We start from the raw sequence: 14,987 nt of genomic DNA on the forward strand, positions 1-14,987 counted from the left end.
CTAGATTTCCCAAGAGGGGAAACATCTTCTCTGCATCGACCTTATCGAGCCCTCTCATTATCTTATATGTTTCAATAAGATCACCTCTCATTGTATAGACCCAACCTGCTCAATCTTTCTTCATAAGTCAACCCCTTCACCTCGGGGATCAACCTCCCTAATGAACCTTCTCTGAACTGCCTCTAATGCATGTATATCCTTCCTTAAATAAGGAGACCAAAACTACATGCAGTACTTCAGGTGTGGCCTCATCAATACCCTGTACAGTTGTAGCAGGACTTCTCTGCTTTTATACTCCATCCCCCTTGCAAAAAAGGCCAACATTCCATTAGCCTTCCTGATTACCTGCTGTACCTGCATACTAACTTTTTGTCTTTCATGCACAAGGACCCCCAGGTCACTCTGTACTGCAGCACTTTGTAATTTCTCTTCATTTAATTAATTTATTTTTATATTTTTCCTGCCAAAGTGGATAACCTCACATTTTCCCACGTTATATGCATCTTAGGTTGCTGAGGGAAATAAGGATAGAAATTGCGGAGGCTTGGCTACAATCTTCCAATCCTCCTTAGTGCTGCCAAAGGACTGGAGGATTGCAAACGTTACATCCCTGTTCAAAAAAGGGGAGAGAGATAAACTTGGCAATTACAGCCCTATCAGTGGTGGGAGAAAATTTTAGAGACATGGAAAAATATGGGTTAATAAATGAAAGTCAACACAGATTTGTGAAAGACAAATCATGTTTGATTAACTTGATTGAGTTCTTTGATGAAGAAACAGATAGGGGAATGAGGGTAGTGTGGTTGATGTTGTGCATATGGGCTTTCAACAGGCGTTTGATAAAGTACCACATAATGGACCGGTTAGCAAACTTGAAGCCCATGGGATAGAAACAAAGAAACATAGAAAATAGGTGCAGGAGTAGGCCATTTGGCCCCTCGAGCCTGCACCACCATTCAATAAGATCATGGCTGATCATTCCCTCAGTACCCCTTTCCTGCTTTCTCTCCATACCCCTTGATCCCTTTAGCCGTAAGGGCTATATCTAACTCCCTCTTGAATATAACCAATGAATTGGCATCAACAACTCTCTGCAGCAGGGAATTCTACAGGTTAACAACTCTGAGTGAAGAAGTTTCTCCTCATCTCAGTCCTAAATGGCCTACCCCTTATCCTAAGACTGTGTCCCCTGGTTCTCGACTTCCCCAACATCGGGAACATTCTTCCCGCATTTAACCTGTCCAATCCCGTCAGAATCTTATACGTTTCTATGAGATTCCCTCTCATCCTTCTAAACTCCAGTGAATAAAGGCCCAATTGATCCAGTCTCTCCTAATATGTCAGTCTCGCCATCCCGGGAATCAGTCTGGTGAACCTTCGCTGCACTCCTTCAATAGCAAGAACATCCTTCCTCAGATTAGGAGACCAAAACTGAACACAACGTTCCAGGTGAGGCCTCACCAAGGCACTGTACATCTGCAGTAAGACCTCCCTACTCCTATGCTCAAATTCCCTAGCTATGAAGGCCAACATACCATTTGCCTTCTTCACCGCCTGCTGTACCTGCATGCCAACTTTCAATGACTGATGACCCAGGTCTCGTTTCACCTCCCCCTTTCCTAATCTGCCACCATTCAGATAATATTCTGTCTTCTTGTTTTTGCCCCCAAAGTGGATAACCTCACATTTATCCACATTATACTGCATCTGCCATACATTTTCCCACTCACTTAACCTGTCCGAGTCACCCTGCAGCCTTTTAGCATCCTCCTCACAGCTCACACTGCCACCCAGTTTAGTGTCATCTGCAAACTTGGAGAAATTACACTCAATTCCTTCCTCTAAATCATTAATGTATATTGTAAAGAGCTGGGGTCCCAGCACTGAGCCCTGCGGCACCCCACTAGTCACTGCCTGCTATTCTGAAAAGGACCCGTTTATCCCGACTCTCTGCTTCTTGTCTGCCAACCAGTTCTCTATCCACGTCAGTACATTACCCCCAATACCATGTGCTTTGACTTTGCACACCGATCTCTTGTGTGGGGCCTTGGCAAAAGCCTTTTGAAAGTCCAAATACACCACATCCACTGGTTCTCCCTTGTCCACTCAACTAGTTAAAAATTCCAGAAGATTTGTTAAGCATGATTTCCCTTTTATAAATCCATGCTGACTTGGACCGATCTTGTCACTGCTTTCCAAATGCGCTGCTATTTCACCTTTAATAATTGATTTCAACATTTTCCCCACTACTGATGTCAGGCTAACCGGTCTATAATTACCTGTTTTCTCTCTCCCTCCTTTTTTAAAAAGTGGTGTTACATTAGCTACGCTCCAGTCCATAGGAATTGATCCAGATTCGATTGACTGTTGAAAAATGATCACCAATGCATCCACTATTTCTATGGCAACTTCCTTAAGTACTCTGGGATGCAGACTATCAGGCCCTGGGGATTTACTGGCCTTCAATCCCATCAATTTCCCTAACACAATTTCCCGCTTTATAAGGATATCCTTCAGTTGGCAGATGGAATACAATGTCGGAAAATGTGAGGTCATCCATCTTGGGGAAAAAAACAGTAAAAGGGAATATTATTTGAATGGGGAGAAATTACAACATGCTGAGATGCAGAGGGACCTGGGGGTCCTTGTGCATGAATCCCAAAAAGTTCGTTTGCAGCTGCAGCAGGTAATCAGGAAGGTGAATGGAATGTTGGCCTTCATTGCGAGAGGGATGGAGTACAAAAGCAGGGAGGTCCTGCTGCAACTGTATAGGGTATTGGTGAGGCCGCACCTGGAGTACTGCGTGCAGTTTTGGTCACCTTACTTAAGGAAGGATATACTGGCTTTGGAGGGGGTACAGAGACGATTCACTAGGCTGATTCCGGAGATGAGGGGGTTACCTTATGATGATAGATTGAGTAGACTGGGTCTTTACTCGATGGAGTTCAGAAGGATGAGGGGTGATCTTATAGAAACATTTAAAATAATGAAAGGGATAGGCAAGATAGAGGCAGAGAGGTTGTTTCCACTGGTAGGGGAGACTAGAACTAGGGGGCACAGCCTCAAAATATGGGGGAGCCAATTTAAAACCGAGTTGAGAAGGAATTTCTTCTCCCAGAGGGTTGTGAATCTGTGGAATTCTCTGCCCAAGGAAGCAGTTGAGGCTAGCTCATTGAATGTATTCAAATCACAGATAGATAGATTTTTAACCAATAAGGGAATTAAGGGTTACGGGGAGCGGGCGGGTAAGTGGAGCTGAGTCCACGGCCAGATCAGCCATGATCTTGTTGAATGGCGGAGCAGGCTCGAGGGGCTAGATGGCCTACTCCTGTTCCTAATTCTTATGTTCTTATGTTCTTATATTCCTCCTTCTCACTAGACCCTCGGTCCCCTAGTATTTCCGGAAGGTTATTTGTGTCTTCCTTCGTGAAAACCGAACCAAAGTATTTGTTTAACTGCTCCGCCATTTCCTTGTTCCCCATTATAAATTCACCTGAATCTGACTGCAAGGGACCTATGTTTGGCTTCACTAATCTTTTTCTCTTCACGTATCTATAGAAGCTTTGCTGTCAGTTTTTATGTTCCCAGCAAGCTTCCTCTCATACTCTATTATCCCCCTCCTAATTAAACCCTTTGTCCTCCTCTGCTGTATTACAAAATTCTCCCAGTCCTCAGGTTTGCTGCTTTTTCTGGCCAATTTATATGCCTCTTCCTTGGATTTAACACTATCCTTCATTTCCCTTGTTAGCCACTGTTGAGCCACCTTGCCCATTTTATTTTTACTCCAGACAGGGATGTACAATTGTTGAAGTTCATCCATGTGATCTTTAATGTTTGCCATTGCCAACCAGCATCAACCCTTTAAGTATCACTCGCCAGTCTATTCTAGCCAATTCACGTCTCATACCATCGAAGTTACCTTTCCTCAAGTTCAGGACCCTGGTCTCTGAATTAACTGTGTCACTCTCCATCTTAATAAAGAATTCTACCATATTATGGTCACTCTTCTCCAAGGGGCCTCGCACAACAAGATTGCTAATTAGTCCTTTCGCATTACACATCACCCAGTCTAGGATGGCCAGCCCTCTAGTTAATTCCTCGCCATATTGGTCCAGAAAACCATCCCTAATACACTCCAGGAAATCCTCCTCCACCGCATCGCTACCAGTTTGGTTAGCCCAGTCAATATGTAGATTGAAGTTGCCTATGATAACTGCTGTACCTTTATTACACACATCCCTAATTTCTCGTTTGATGCTGTGCCCATCCTCATTACTACTGTTTGGTGGTCTGTACACAATTCCCACTAGCGTTTTCTGCCCTTTGGTATTCCGTAGCTCCACCTATACAGATTCCACATCATCCAAGCTAATGTCCTTCCTTACTATTAAAGGGCCTGGATACAAACTTGGCTCAGGGACAGGGAGCAGAAAGTAATGTGAACAGTTATTTTTCAGACTGGAGGGAAATTTGCAGAGGAGTCTCCCAGGGTTGGTGGGATCACTGCTTCTTTTGATATAAACTAATGACCTGGACTTGGGTATACAGGGTATAATTTCAAAGTTTGCAGATGACACGAAACTTGGAAATGTGACGAGGATAACAACAGACGTCAGGAGGACATAGACAGATTGGTGAAATGGGAACACACATTGCTAATGAAATATAATGCAAAGAAGTGTGTAGTGATTCATTTTGGTAGGAAGAATGAGGAGAGGCAATATAAACTAAATGGTACAATTTTAAAGGGGCTGCAGGAACAGAGAGACCTGGGGTTGAATGTACACAAGTCTTTGAAGGTGGCAGGACAAGTTGAGAAGGCTGTTAAAAGGCAGATGTGATCCTTGGCTTTACAAATAGAGGCACAGAGTACAAAAGTAAGGAAGTTATGTAAAACCTTTATAAAGCAATGTTTAGGCCCCAGTTGGAGTACTGTGTCCAGTTCTGGGCACTGCACTTTAGGAAAGATGACAAGGCCTTGGAGGTGATGCAGAGGAGCTTTACTGGAATGGTACCAGGATGAAAGACTTCAGTTACGTGGAAATACTGGAGTTGTTCTCAGAGCAGAGAAGATTAAGAGAAGATTTGATAGAGGTGTTCAAAACGTTGAAGGATTTTGATAGAGTAAATAAGGAGAAATTGTTGCCAGAAATGTCGGTAATCAGAGGACAGCTTTAAGGTAATTGGAAAAAGAACCAGTGGTGAAATGAGGAATACATTTTTTATACAGCGGGTTGTTATGATCTGGAAGGCACTGCCTGAAAGGGTTGTGAAAGCAGATTTAATAATAGCTTTCAAAAGGGAGTTGGATATATATTTGAAAAGGAATAATTTGTTTGGCTATGAGGAAAGAGCAGGGGAGTGCTCTGATTGGACAAATCTTTCAAATAGCCGTCACAGACATGATGGGCTGAATGTGCTCTATCATTCTATGATTCCAGGCATTTTTTGTTAGGATGGTTGTTAGGCCAACCTTACAGCTCCTAGAAAAAGTGGTGGAAGCAGAATACATCATAATATAATTTAAAAAGAATTAGATATTGAGTTGAAAGAGAGCATATTGGAAAATGTATGAGAAAGGGTCGGGTAAATGGGATTAAGTGGGTAGCTTTTTCAAAGAGCCGGCACAGGTACAATGGGCTAAATAATTTCCTGCTGCACTGTAATACAGGTGCAGCATCACGAATCCGGAACCCTCGGGACCGAGACCGTTCCGGATTTTGCGTTTTACCGGATTTTGGAACGTCTTTCTGATGTCACGAATCCGGAAACACCCGAGCCCAGGTTCGGGTATTTCTGGATTTCAGAACGTCAGAAAGGGTGGGGGAAGAGAGAGAGAGGGGAGGGGGTGGGGTGCTCGTTGATGAGCTGCTTGGGTGGGGCCTCGCCACCGTGGAGATGTTCGAGCGGGGCCCCGGTGTCGTGATGTTCGAGCGGGGCCCCGCCGCCGTGATGTTCGAGCGGGGCCCCGGTGTCGTGATGTTCGCACGGGGCCCGCCGCCAAGGACCTGATCGGGCGGGGCCCCGCCACCAAGGAGGAGTTCCTTGTCTGGCCCGAGGTAGGTGGGGTCGGGCAGCCGAGGTAAAGGGGAGGGGGGAGGGGGTGGGGGCGATGGCGAGGCAAGGTTGGGCCGCGTGAATTCGGGGCGGGCGAAATTGGTTCACCGAGGCGGGTGGAGTCCGGATATTGGAACATTTTCCGGTTTCCGGACGTCCCGCCACGGATCGGCCCGGTGTCTGAATTCTGGAACATTCTGGATTCCGGAATTCCGTTTTTTGGAGGTCGAATCTGTACTGTATTCTATGTCTCATCCAAAATGTAAATAAATGAATTGGAATAACTGATAGAGAATACTTACTGTTTGAGCAAAGACCTCTGCTGTGAGTGACTCCAGGTTATTGTCTGTAATCTTGCCAGCCACTACAATTTCAGACCCATAATAATACTGTTTAAAATTGGACTGTGTTAATTCTGAAATGGCATTCTCTGGGTATTGCAATTCAATATCCAAAAGTAAGGGATTCGCCACTTCATCATAAAAACCCTGTGAAAAAAAGAAATACTTAAATAGTTTCACAATCTTTCATATTAATTATAACACTGATTAGTGTTTCGGCTGGAAATTCACATTCAACCACAAACTGCACTTGCAGAGAATATTTACTCCTGATATTAAGGATTTGCAAGTTTTTCCACTCAGTTTCTGCCCTTAAAAGCACAGTAGGCATGCTAATGGAACGTTTATGGCTGATGATCATTTAAAGGACCACAGCAGCCAAATATCTGTGTTCTTGTCTGCAACACAAGGGAAGGTTCTGTGAGCTGCTGCATTCCTGGACAATGGAGGCTTCTCAATTTACCGATGCAGCACTGAGATTCATGCTGCCGGCAGTGAGGGAAAGGAGGGCTGTTCTATGTGGCACTGATGGGTACCCTCCACAGAAAATACTTGTGCAACAAGCTTGGAAAGGAATAGTTAACAGGATGAATACTGCTATGAAACCCTGAGTTCTTGGCTCCAAATATAAAAGAAGATGGCAGACCTGGAGAAAGCTGCCAAGGTAAGACTAGGCAACGACTTCTTTAAGCAAGTAACTGCCCCGAGTATCTATGCCACAAAATCTTTACTCCATAATCTGTTCCTCTACTGCTGCTGTCCCAATCAAAGCCTTCTTACCTTACGACTTTGAATGTTTACCATATATGCCCATACTGCAGCAGGGCACAAATACAAGCTGCAACTTATAAGTAAAACTGCTATCATACTGAAATGTTATAAACGGCTTTACACAACAAATCCTTCTAACATAGCCTAGCTGTATAGTGCGTGTGTGACAAGTGCATTTTACATATGACATTTGGCATTGCTTCTTTATTTTGATATATGTTCTGAATGATTCTTGGTGGTTGAATTTCTTTTTTCTCTGTGTATTTGTGTCTGATAAAACACAACAAGGACAGCAAAAAAAGGTTAACTAAAGGAAGGGAAATCATGGACGAAGCTACACCATTGTTAAAGTAACACAGAGGAAGTCTGCTTCAAAGTCCTGAATTTACCTAAAGTTTAGACTTACCTTCTAGATAAGATGCAAAATTGAAGCCTTATCTGTATGTTCAGGTGGATGTAAAACTTCCTATGGTATTATTCAAAGAGCATCCAAGGGACAGTAGATGTTCCAGAAAGTATGCAGCATCAGCCAGCCATCGCTGTACTAAACATGGCTCAATGATGGACCGGATTAGGCGATGGTCCGTCCAGCAGTCATCAGCTCCTGTCATGGCGCGGGTGATACGCACATCCTTGGGATCCCTGGCTCGGACGATGACATAGTCAAGCAGGTGCCAGTGTTTGGAGCGAGGGTGTTGCCACATGTTGTATTTGTCCCTCTGGCGGAACAGGGTGTTGGCGATGAGTTCATGTTCTAGACATTTTGTCAGGAGTAGGGTACCACTGGAGTTGGCTTTCCCTACCCCCTCTCTCCCCTGAGGGCTGTGTCTTTGCCGATCCTGGCCTGAAGTCACCGAGGAGGATCAGTTTGTCACCCGTGGAGACACAGGACAGGGATTTTTCGAGATTGGAGCAAGAACCCTCTTTGGTCTCATCTGTTGCATTGCGTGTTGGGGCGTACGCACTGATGATTGTGGCGCATTGATTCTGGGATAGGGTGAGTCGAAGAGTCATGAGGCGTTCGTTAACCCTGCAGGGGAAGTCTTTGAGGCGGTCGACCAGCTCGTTTTTGATGGTGAAGCTGACTCCGAGAAGGCGGCGTTCTTCCTTTGGTTTCCCCCTCAAGTCGCTGGAGAAATAACACCAACGATGTCTCCGCAAGATTCTACAAATCCCTGGGAGAACAGACGCATCAACATTAGCGTCCTCAACCAGGCCAACATCCCCAGCATTTAAGCACTGACAACAATTGATCAGCTCCGCTGGGCAGGCCACATTGTCCACATGCCAGACACGAGATTCCCAAAGAAAGCACTCTACTCGGAACTCCTTCATGGCAAACGAGCCAAAGGTGGGCAGAGGAAACGTTACAAGGACACCCTCAAAGCCTCCCTGAAAAAGTGCAACATCCCCACCGACACTTGGGAGTCCTTGGCTAAAGACCGCCCTAAGTGGAGGAAGTGCATCCGGGAGGGCGCTGAGCACCTCGAGTCTCATCGCCGAGAGCATGCAGAAATCAAGTGCAGGCAGCGGAAAGAGCATGCGGCAAACCTCTCCCACCCTCAATGACTATCTGTTCCACCTGTGACAGGGATTGTGGTTCTCGTATTGGACTGTTCAGCCACATAAGGACTCATTTTAAGAGTGGAAGCAAGTTTTCCTCGATTCCGAGAGACTGCCTATGATGAAACATGGCTGAATCAGCACAAGGAAGTTCAGCCTCACCCGAATCCCAAGAGACTCCCACAAAAGCCCAGCAGCCCGTCAGTACATTTACTCTTGCAAAACCACTGTGGATTCCGGGTATTCCCATCATTTTCTGTTTTTGTTTTGGATTCCAGCATCCACAGTATTTTGCTATAATACATTTACTCTGTCCACTGGGGAAGTCATGGGATAGTCACACCAAAAATCAATCATAGTACCACCATGGCAAAGTGATGATAAATACTTTAGCCGACCAACTCGAGCACTGATTGTCAATGTATCAGGTAACTAACACTTCAGCTGTCCACTCACAGCTTCCTTGGTATGTTATATCCGAATGTTTTTGACAACCAGATATTAGAAGGCAACAGAACAATAGTTCAATGTGATGAATGTCTCAGAGGAGGGTATTTGGTTTCAGTATCTCTGTCTGTCTTTCTCTTATGTAATAAAGGAATGTATAATTGTTAGCACATAGGAATAGCATGATATGACACGAGAGAACCGGAGGGTTTTCACTCAAGCAGTGAATTCTCATTACCCAGCATTTTAATCCTCAGACTCGATGTTTTCTAGTTGTTTCTTTTATTGTTGGCCTTTCTAGAGCAATGAAAGAACAGCTTTTTCCCACCAGAGAGCATCTTTTACCAATTCTCAGGGATTGAGAAGTTCAAAATATTGGAATAAACAGTAGAGCCAACTTTGGAGAGTGGACAGTGTAGGAGATCACAGATCAATGGGCCTAATTTTGGCCATGACTTGCTCCAATTTCTTTGGAGTAAGTTGGTTTTTCTGGCGTAAGTTAAACAACGCCATTTTCCCCAATAAACTTGCTCCAGAGTAACTCAGTTAGGTATGATTTTTTTTTTAGTTCTTTTTTTCCAAAAGGGGGCGTTCCCAGTCACTTACGCCAGTTTTGGCCATTTATGCCACTTTGGCCAGCTAAAACTTACTCCAAATTGACTTAGGTCAGCATATGTGCCCAGCTCTGAAAAAGATTGTGGGCAGTTAAGAATTTGGCGCAGGTTAGTACATTTAAAGCACCAAGACTTACAAAGCACTAAACAAAGCACAAAAAGTAATAAGGATTCAATCAATAACAAATAAAAAATAGAAGTCCTATCTTTATGCCAGAAACAAGTTTTTTTTGAAGTTCCCCCCCCCCACCCGCCCATCAAAACTCTCCTCCTCCCCCCTACCCCCTGCCCCTCCCCCCGCAATCAAAACTCTCCTCACTAAACAAAGCACAACCATCAATAAATTTAAAAAAACTCAAGTCCTACCTCGGCCCGGGAAGTCAGCAGGCCGGCCGGTCTGTGCAGGAGGCCACTCAGCTGGGGATAGGGGCTGCGAGCATCGGGTCCTGCTCACAGCCCACAGGATACGCTGGGAGGGCAAGGAGCATGCACGCAAACTCCACTGCGCATGCGCGCAGCTGCCGGCAGTGTTTTCTGCGCTGGGCTATTGCTCCGTTCCCCACTGCACTATGTACACCATGCTGGGACACCGGAGACTCGGCAGAGTGGGCAGGATGGGGCCACTTTTTTACGGCACCGTTTCCAGAGCGCAAAGTCGCCGCATTTAGGATAAGTGCACCGAAAAAAGGGGTTGGGGAACATTGAGCCCATTAAGTGGAGAAGATCACAAAGGTGGTTGTTATGTGTTGGATAAAGAGTCAGACTAGATGCTGCAAGCTCAAAGTAAGATGTGACCATAGTCCTTTACTACAGATCTCAGAGTGCCTCTCCAGCCTGAGAGGTCTCCTTAGATACAGGCGCTCCCAAGGGATTGTGGGATCCCTTGGGACTCCAGAGGATAAGCATAGTATTTATAGGTTTACATACATAACAACACTCCCTCGCAAAGTCAATAGTGTAACTATTTACAATGTGAGTCCATCTAGGGCCTTTCTTTCCCTGGTTGATCGTCTCGATGTAAATGCTGGTTTTGGTGAGTCGTTTGTTGGGCCCCTCACTGGGCTGCTGTGCAGCTGGCTTTCCTGGGCTGCTGGAGGTGGTGAGTCCTGCTGGGCTGCTGCGGGTGATGGGTTCTGCTTCATGGTCAACCACTGGGTCGGTTGCCACTTGCGTGTGTGTTGGAGGGTCGAAAAAGGTAGAGTCTATTGTGAGTTGCTCTGGATAGTCCGTAAATCTGAGTTTGGTTTGGTCCAAGTGTTTCCTGCAGATGAGTCCATTTGCGAGTTTGACCACAAACACCCTACTCTTTGGCCAAAACAGTGCCAGGAAGCCACTGGGAACCTTGTCCAGAGTTCAACACAAATACAGGATCATTTATCTCAATTTCGCGTGACACATTTGCACGATCATGATATGTATTCTGTTGAAGCCACCTGCTCTCTACCTGTTCATGTAGATCAGGGTGGACTAATGAGAGCCTTGTCCTAAGTACCCTTTTCATGAGCAGTTCAGCGGGAGGGACCTCAGGGGTCTTGTGCGGTAACTAAGCAAGACTCGGGATAAATGAGTCTGCAGTGAGCCTTCAGTTACCCTTTTCAAGCTCTGCTTGATTGTTTAAACTGCTCGTTCTGCCTGACGGTTGGACGCTGGTTTAAACGGGGCAGATGTGACATGTTTGATCCCATTGCAGGTCATGAAATCCTTGAACTTGGCACTGGTAAAGCACGGCCCATTTTCACTTACAAGGACATCAGGCAGGCCGTGCATGGCAAACATGGCCCGTAGGCTTTCAATGGTGGCAGCGGACGTGCTTGCCAACATTATCACACATTCAATCCACTTAGCGTATGCATCTACAACCACTAAGAACAATTTTCCCAAGAATGGGCCTGCATAGTCAACATGGACCCTGGACCACGGTTTGGAGGGCCAAGACCATAAACTTAGTGGCGCCTCCCTGGGTGCATTGCTTAACTGTGAACATGTGTTACATTTGTGCACGCAGGACTCTAAGTCCGCATCGATACCGGGCCACCACACGTGGGATCTGGCTATCGCTTTCATCATTACAATGCCTGGGTGGGTGTAGTGGAGATCACTAATGAAAGTATCCTGCCCTTTTTTGGCACAACTACCCGATTGCCCCATAGGAGGCATTCTGCCTGTATAGACATTTCATCTCTGCGCCGCTGGTACAGCTTTATTTCTTCCTGCATCTCTAGCGGGACACGAGACCAACTCCTGTGGAGCACACAGTTTTTCACTAAGGACAGTAAGAGGTCCTGGCTCATCCAGATACTAATCTGTTGGGCGGTAACAGGTGATTGCTCACTCTCGAATGCTTCCATTACCATAACTAAATCTGCGGGCTGTGCCATCTCCACCCCTGTGATGGGCAATGGCAGCCTACTGAGAGCATTGGCACAGTTTTCTGTGCCTGGCCTGTGGCGGATGGCGTAGTTGTATGCGGACAACATGAGCGCCCACCTCTGGATGCGGGTCGATGCATTCGTATTTATCCCCTTGCTTTCAGAAAAAAGGGATGTAAGCGGCTTATGGTCAGTTTCCAATTCAAATTTGAGCCCGAACAGATATTGATGCATTTTCTTTACCCCGTAAACACACGCTAACGCTTTTTCTTCGATCATACTGTCGGCCCTCTCAGCCTTAGACAGACTTCTGGATGCATAAGCAACTGGTTGCAATTTCCCAAATTCATTAGCTTGTTGCAATACACACCCGACCCCGTACGACGACGCATCACATGCTAGTACCAAACGTTTACATGGATTGTACAACACAAGCAATTTGTTTGAACATAACGGCTTCCTAGCTTTCTCAAAGGCATTTTCTTGGCTTTTACCCCATATCCATTCATCTCCTTTACACAGTAAAGAGTGCAGAGGTTCTAACAATATGCTAAGACCCAGTAAGAAGTTACCAAAATAGTTCAGGAGTTCTAGAAATGACCGCAGCTCCATCACGTTCTGTGGTCTCAGTGCGTTCTTCATTGCCTCCGTCTTCGAATCGGTGGGCCTGATGCCATCCGCCATGATTCTTCTCCCAGAAACTCCACTTCAGGTGCTAGGAAAACGCACTTCGAGCATTTTAGCCTGAGCCCCACACGATTAAGCTGACTAAGAACCTCCTCCAGGTTCTGCAGGTGCTCAACGGTGTCCCGACCTGTAACCAAGATGTTGTCCTTGAAGACCACAGTGCGCGGGACCGACTTCAGCAAGCTTTCCATGTTTTACTGCAGCCGATCGAATCCCAAACGGGCATCTGTTGCAAATGAAAAGATCTTTGTGTGTGTTGATGCAGGTGAGGTCTTTCGATGATTCCTCCAGCTCCTGCGTCATGTAGGCCAAGGTCAAGTCCAGTTTCGTGAACGTTTTCCCTCCTGCCAGCGTCGCAAATAAGTCGTCTGCCTTTGATAGTGGGTATTGATCCTGCAGGGAGAAACAATTGATAGTTACTTTGTAATCACCACAGATTCTGACGGTGCCATCTCCCTTGAGGACTGGAACAATCGGACTGGCCCACTCATTGAATTCGAGCGGCGAAATGATGCCCTCTCGTTGCAGCCTGTTCAGATCGATCTCCACCCTCTCTCTCATCATGTAAGGTACTCTTTCGCCTTGTGATGGATGGGTCACGCCCCTGGAATCAAATGGATTTGCACTTTTGCTCCTTGGAACTTCCTGATATCTGGTTCGAACAGCGAGGGGAACTTGTTTAGGACCTGGGCATATGAAGTGTCGTCAACGGACGAAAGCGTTCGGACGTCGTCCCAGTTCCAGCATATCTTTCCCAGCCAGCTCCTGCCGAACAATGTGGGGCCATCACTCGGTACCACCCAGAATGGTAAATCATGCACCGCTCTATCACAGGAGACCTTTACGGTAGCACTGCCGATTACGGGAATCAATTCCTTTGTGTACGTTCTCAGTTTAGTACAAATGGGAGTCAGGACTGGGCTTGAGGTCTTGCTGCAGCATAATTTATCAAAAGTCTTTTTGCTCATTATGGACTGGTTTGCGCCTGTGTCCAGCTCCATGGACACCGGGAGTCCATTTAATTCAACCTTCAGCATTATCGGGGGACACTCTGTGGTAAATGTATGCACCCCATATATATCTGCCTCCTCGGTCTGAGGCTCTGGTTCATCGTGATCCACCGTGGATCTGTCCTCCCCTGCAACATGGTGGTTTGCAGGATTAGCAGGGTTTGCAGTTCGCCTGCACATGCGTTGGAGGTGTCCCATTGTTTCACAGCCCTTGCAAACGTATCCTTTGAAGCAGTATGAATGGAAACGATGATCACCCCCGCAGCACCAACAATGTGTTAATGGCCTTATATTCACCTCCCTTGATGGTTATTTGCGGACGTGCAGCTGCAGGCGTGTAAGTCTTGCCCTGTAATTTCGATTCAAAAACAACGTTACTTTGTTCACAGTACTTGCAGCAGTCCTAGTGTGCTGAGAAATGTGTTTGGTATTGTCACTGGTGGCGATAAATGCCTGGGCTGTCGCTATGGCTTTACTCAAGGTTGGGGTCACTACAGTTAGAAGTTTGCAAAGTATTAGTTCATGGCCAATGCCAAATACAAAAGTCCCTGAGCATATGCTCCAAGTGTCCTTAAAATTCGCAATGTCCTGCAAGGTGCCTTAGCTCGGTAATAGAGCTCGCCACTTCCTGGCCTTCAGACTTCTTGTACGTGTAGAACCGATACCTCGCCATCAGAATGCTTTCCTTCGGATTTAGATGCTCCCGGACCAGTGTGCACAACTCATCGTATGACTTGTCTGTGGGATTCGCTGGAGTGAGCAGGTTTTTCATGAGGCCATACGTTGGTGCCCCGCAAACGATGAGGAGGATCGCCCTTCGTTTGGCAGCGTTCGCTTCCCCTTCCAGCTCGTTGGCCACGAAGTATTGGTCGAGTCGCTCCACGAAGGTTTCGCAATCAACTCCATCCGAAAATTTCTCCAGGATGCCCACTGTTCTCTGCACTGTTGCGGTGGGGTTCATCATCTGTATCTCGTCGCCAGTTGTTATGTCTTGGATAAAGAGTCAGATTAGATGCTATAAGCTTAAAATAAGGTGTGACCGTAGTCCTTTATTACAGATCTCAGAGTGCCTCTCCAGCCTGTGAGGTCTCCTTATATACAGGTGCTCCCAAGGGATTGTGGGATCCC

General features: G+C 46.2%; 1 protein-coding gene across 1 annotated transcript in view; it reads right to left on the reverse strand.

The window, feature by feature from the left end:
- The window catches only part of LOC139276762 (inter-alpha-trypsin inhibitor heavy chain H3-like), a 202,633-nt gene that overhangs the window by 130,488 nt on the left and 57,158 nt on the right, over window positions 1-14,987 (reverse strand). The window contains exon 13 of the mRNA XM_070894771.1: window positions 6,360-6,545. Within this exon, the coding sequence (XP_070750872.1) occupies window positions 6,360-6,545 (186 nt within the window). The remainder of the gene's footprint in view (window positions 1-6,359; window positions 6,546-14,987) is intronic.

The sequence above is a fragment of the Pristiophorus japonicus genome, chromosome 12 (genome assembly GCF_044704955.1).
Source record: "Pristiophorus japonicus isolate sPriJap1 chromosome 12, sPriJap1.hap1, whole genome shotgun sequence".
NCBI lineage: Eukaryota > Metazoa > Chordata > Chondrichthyes > Pristiophoridae > Pristiophorus > Pristiophorus japonicus.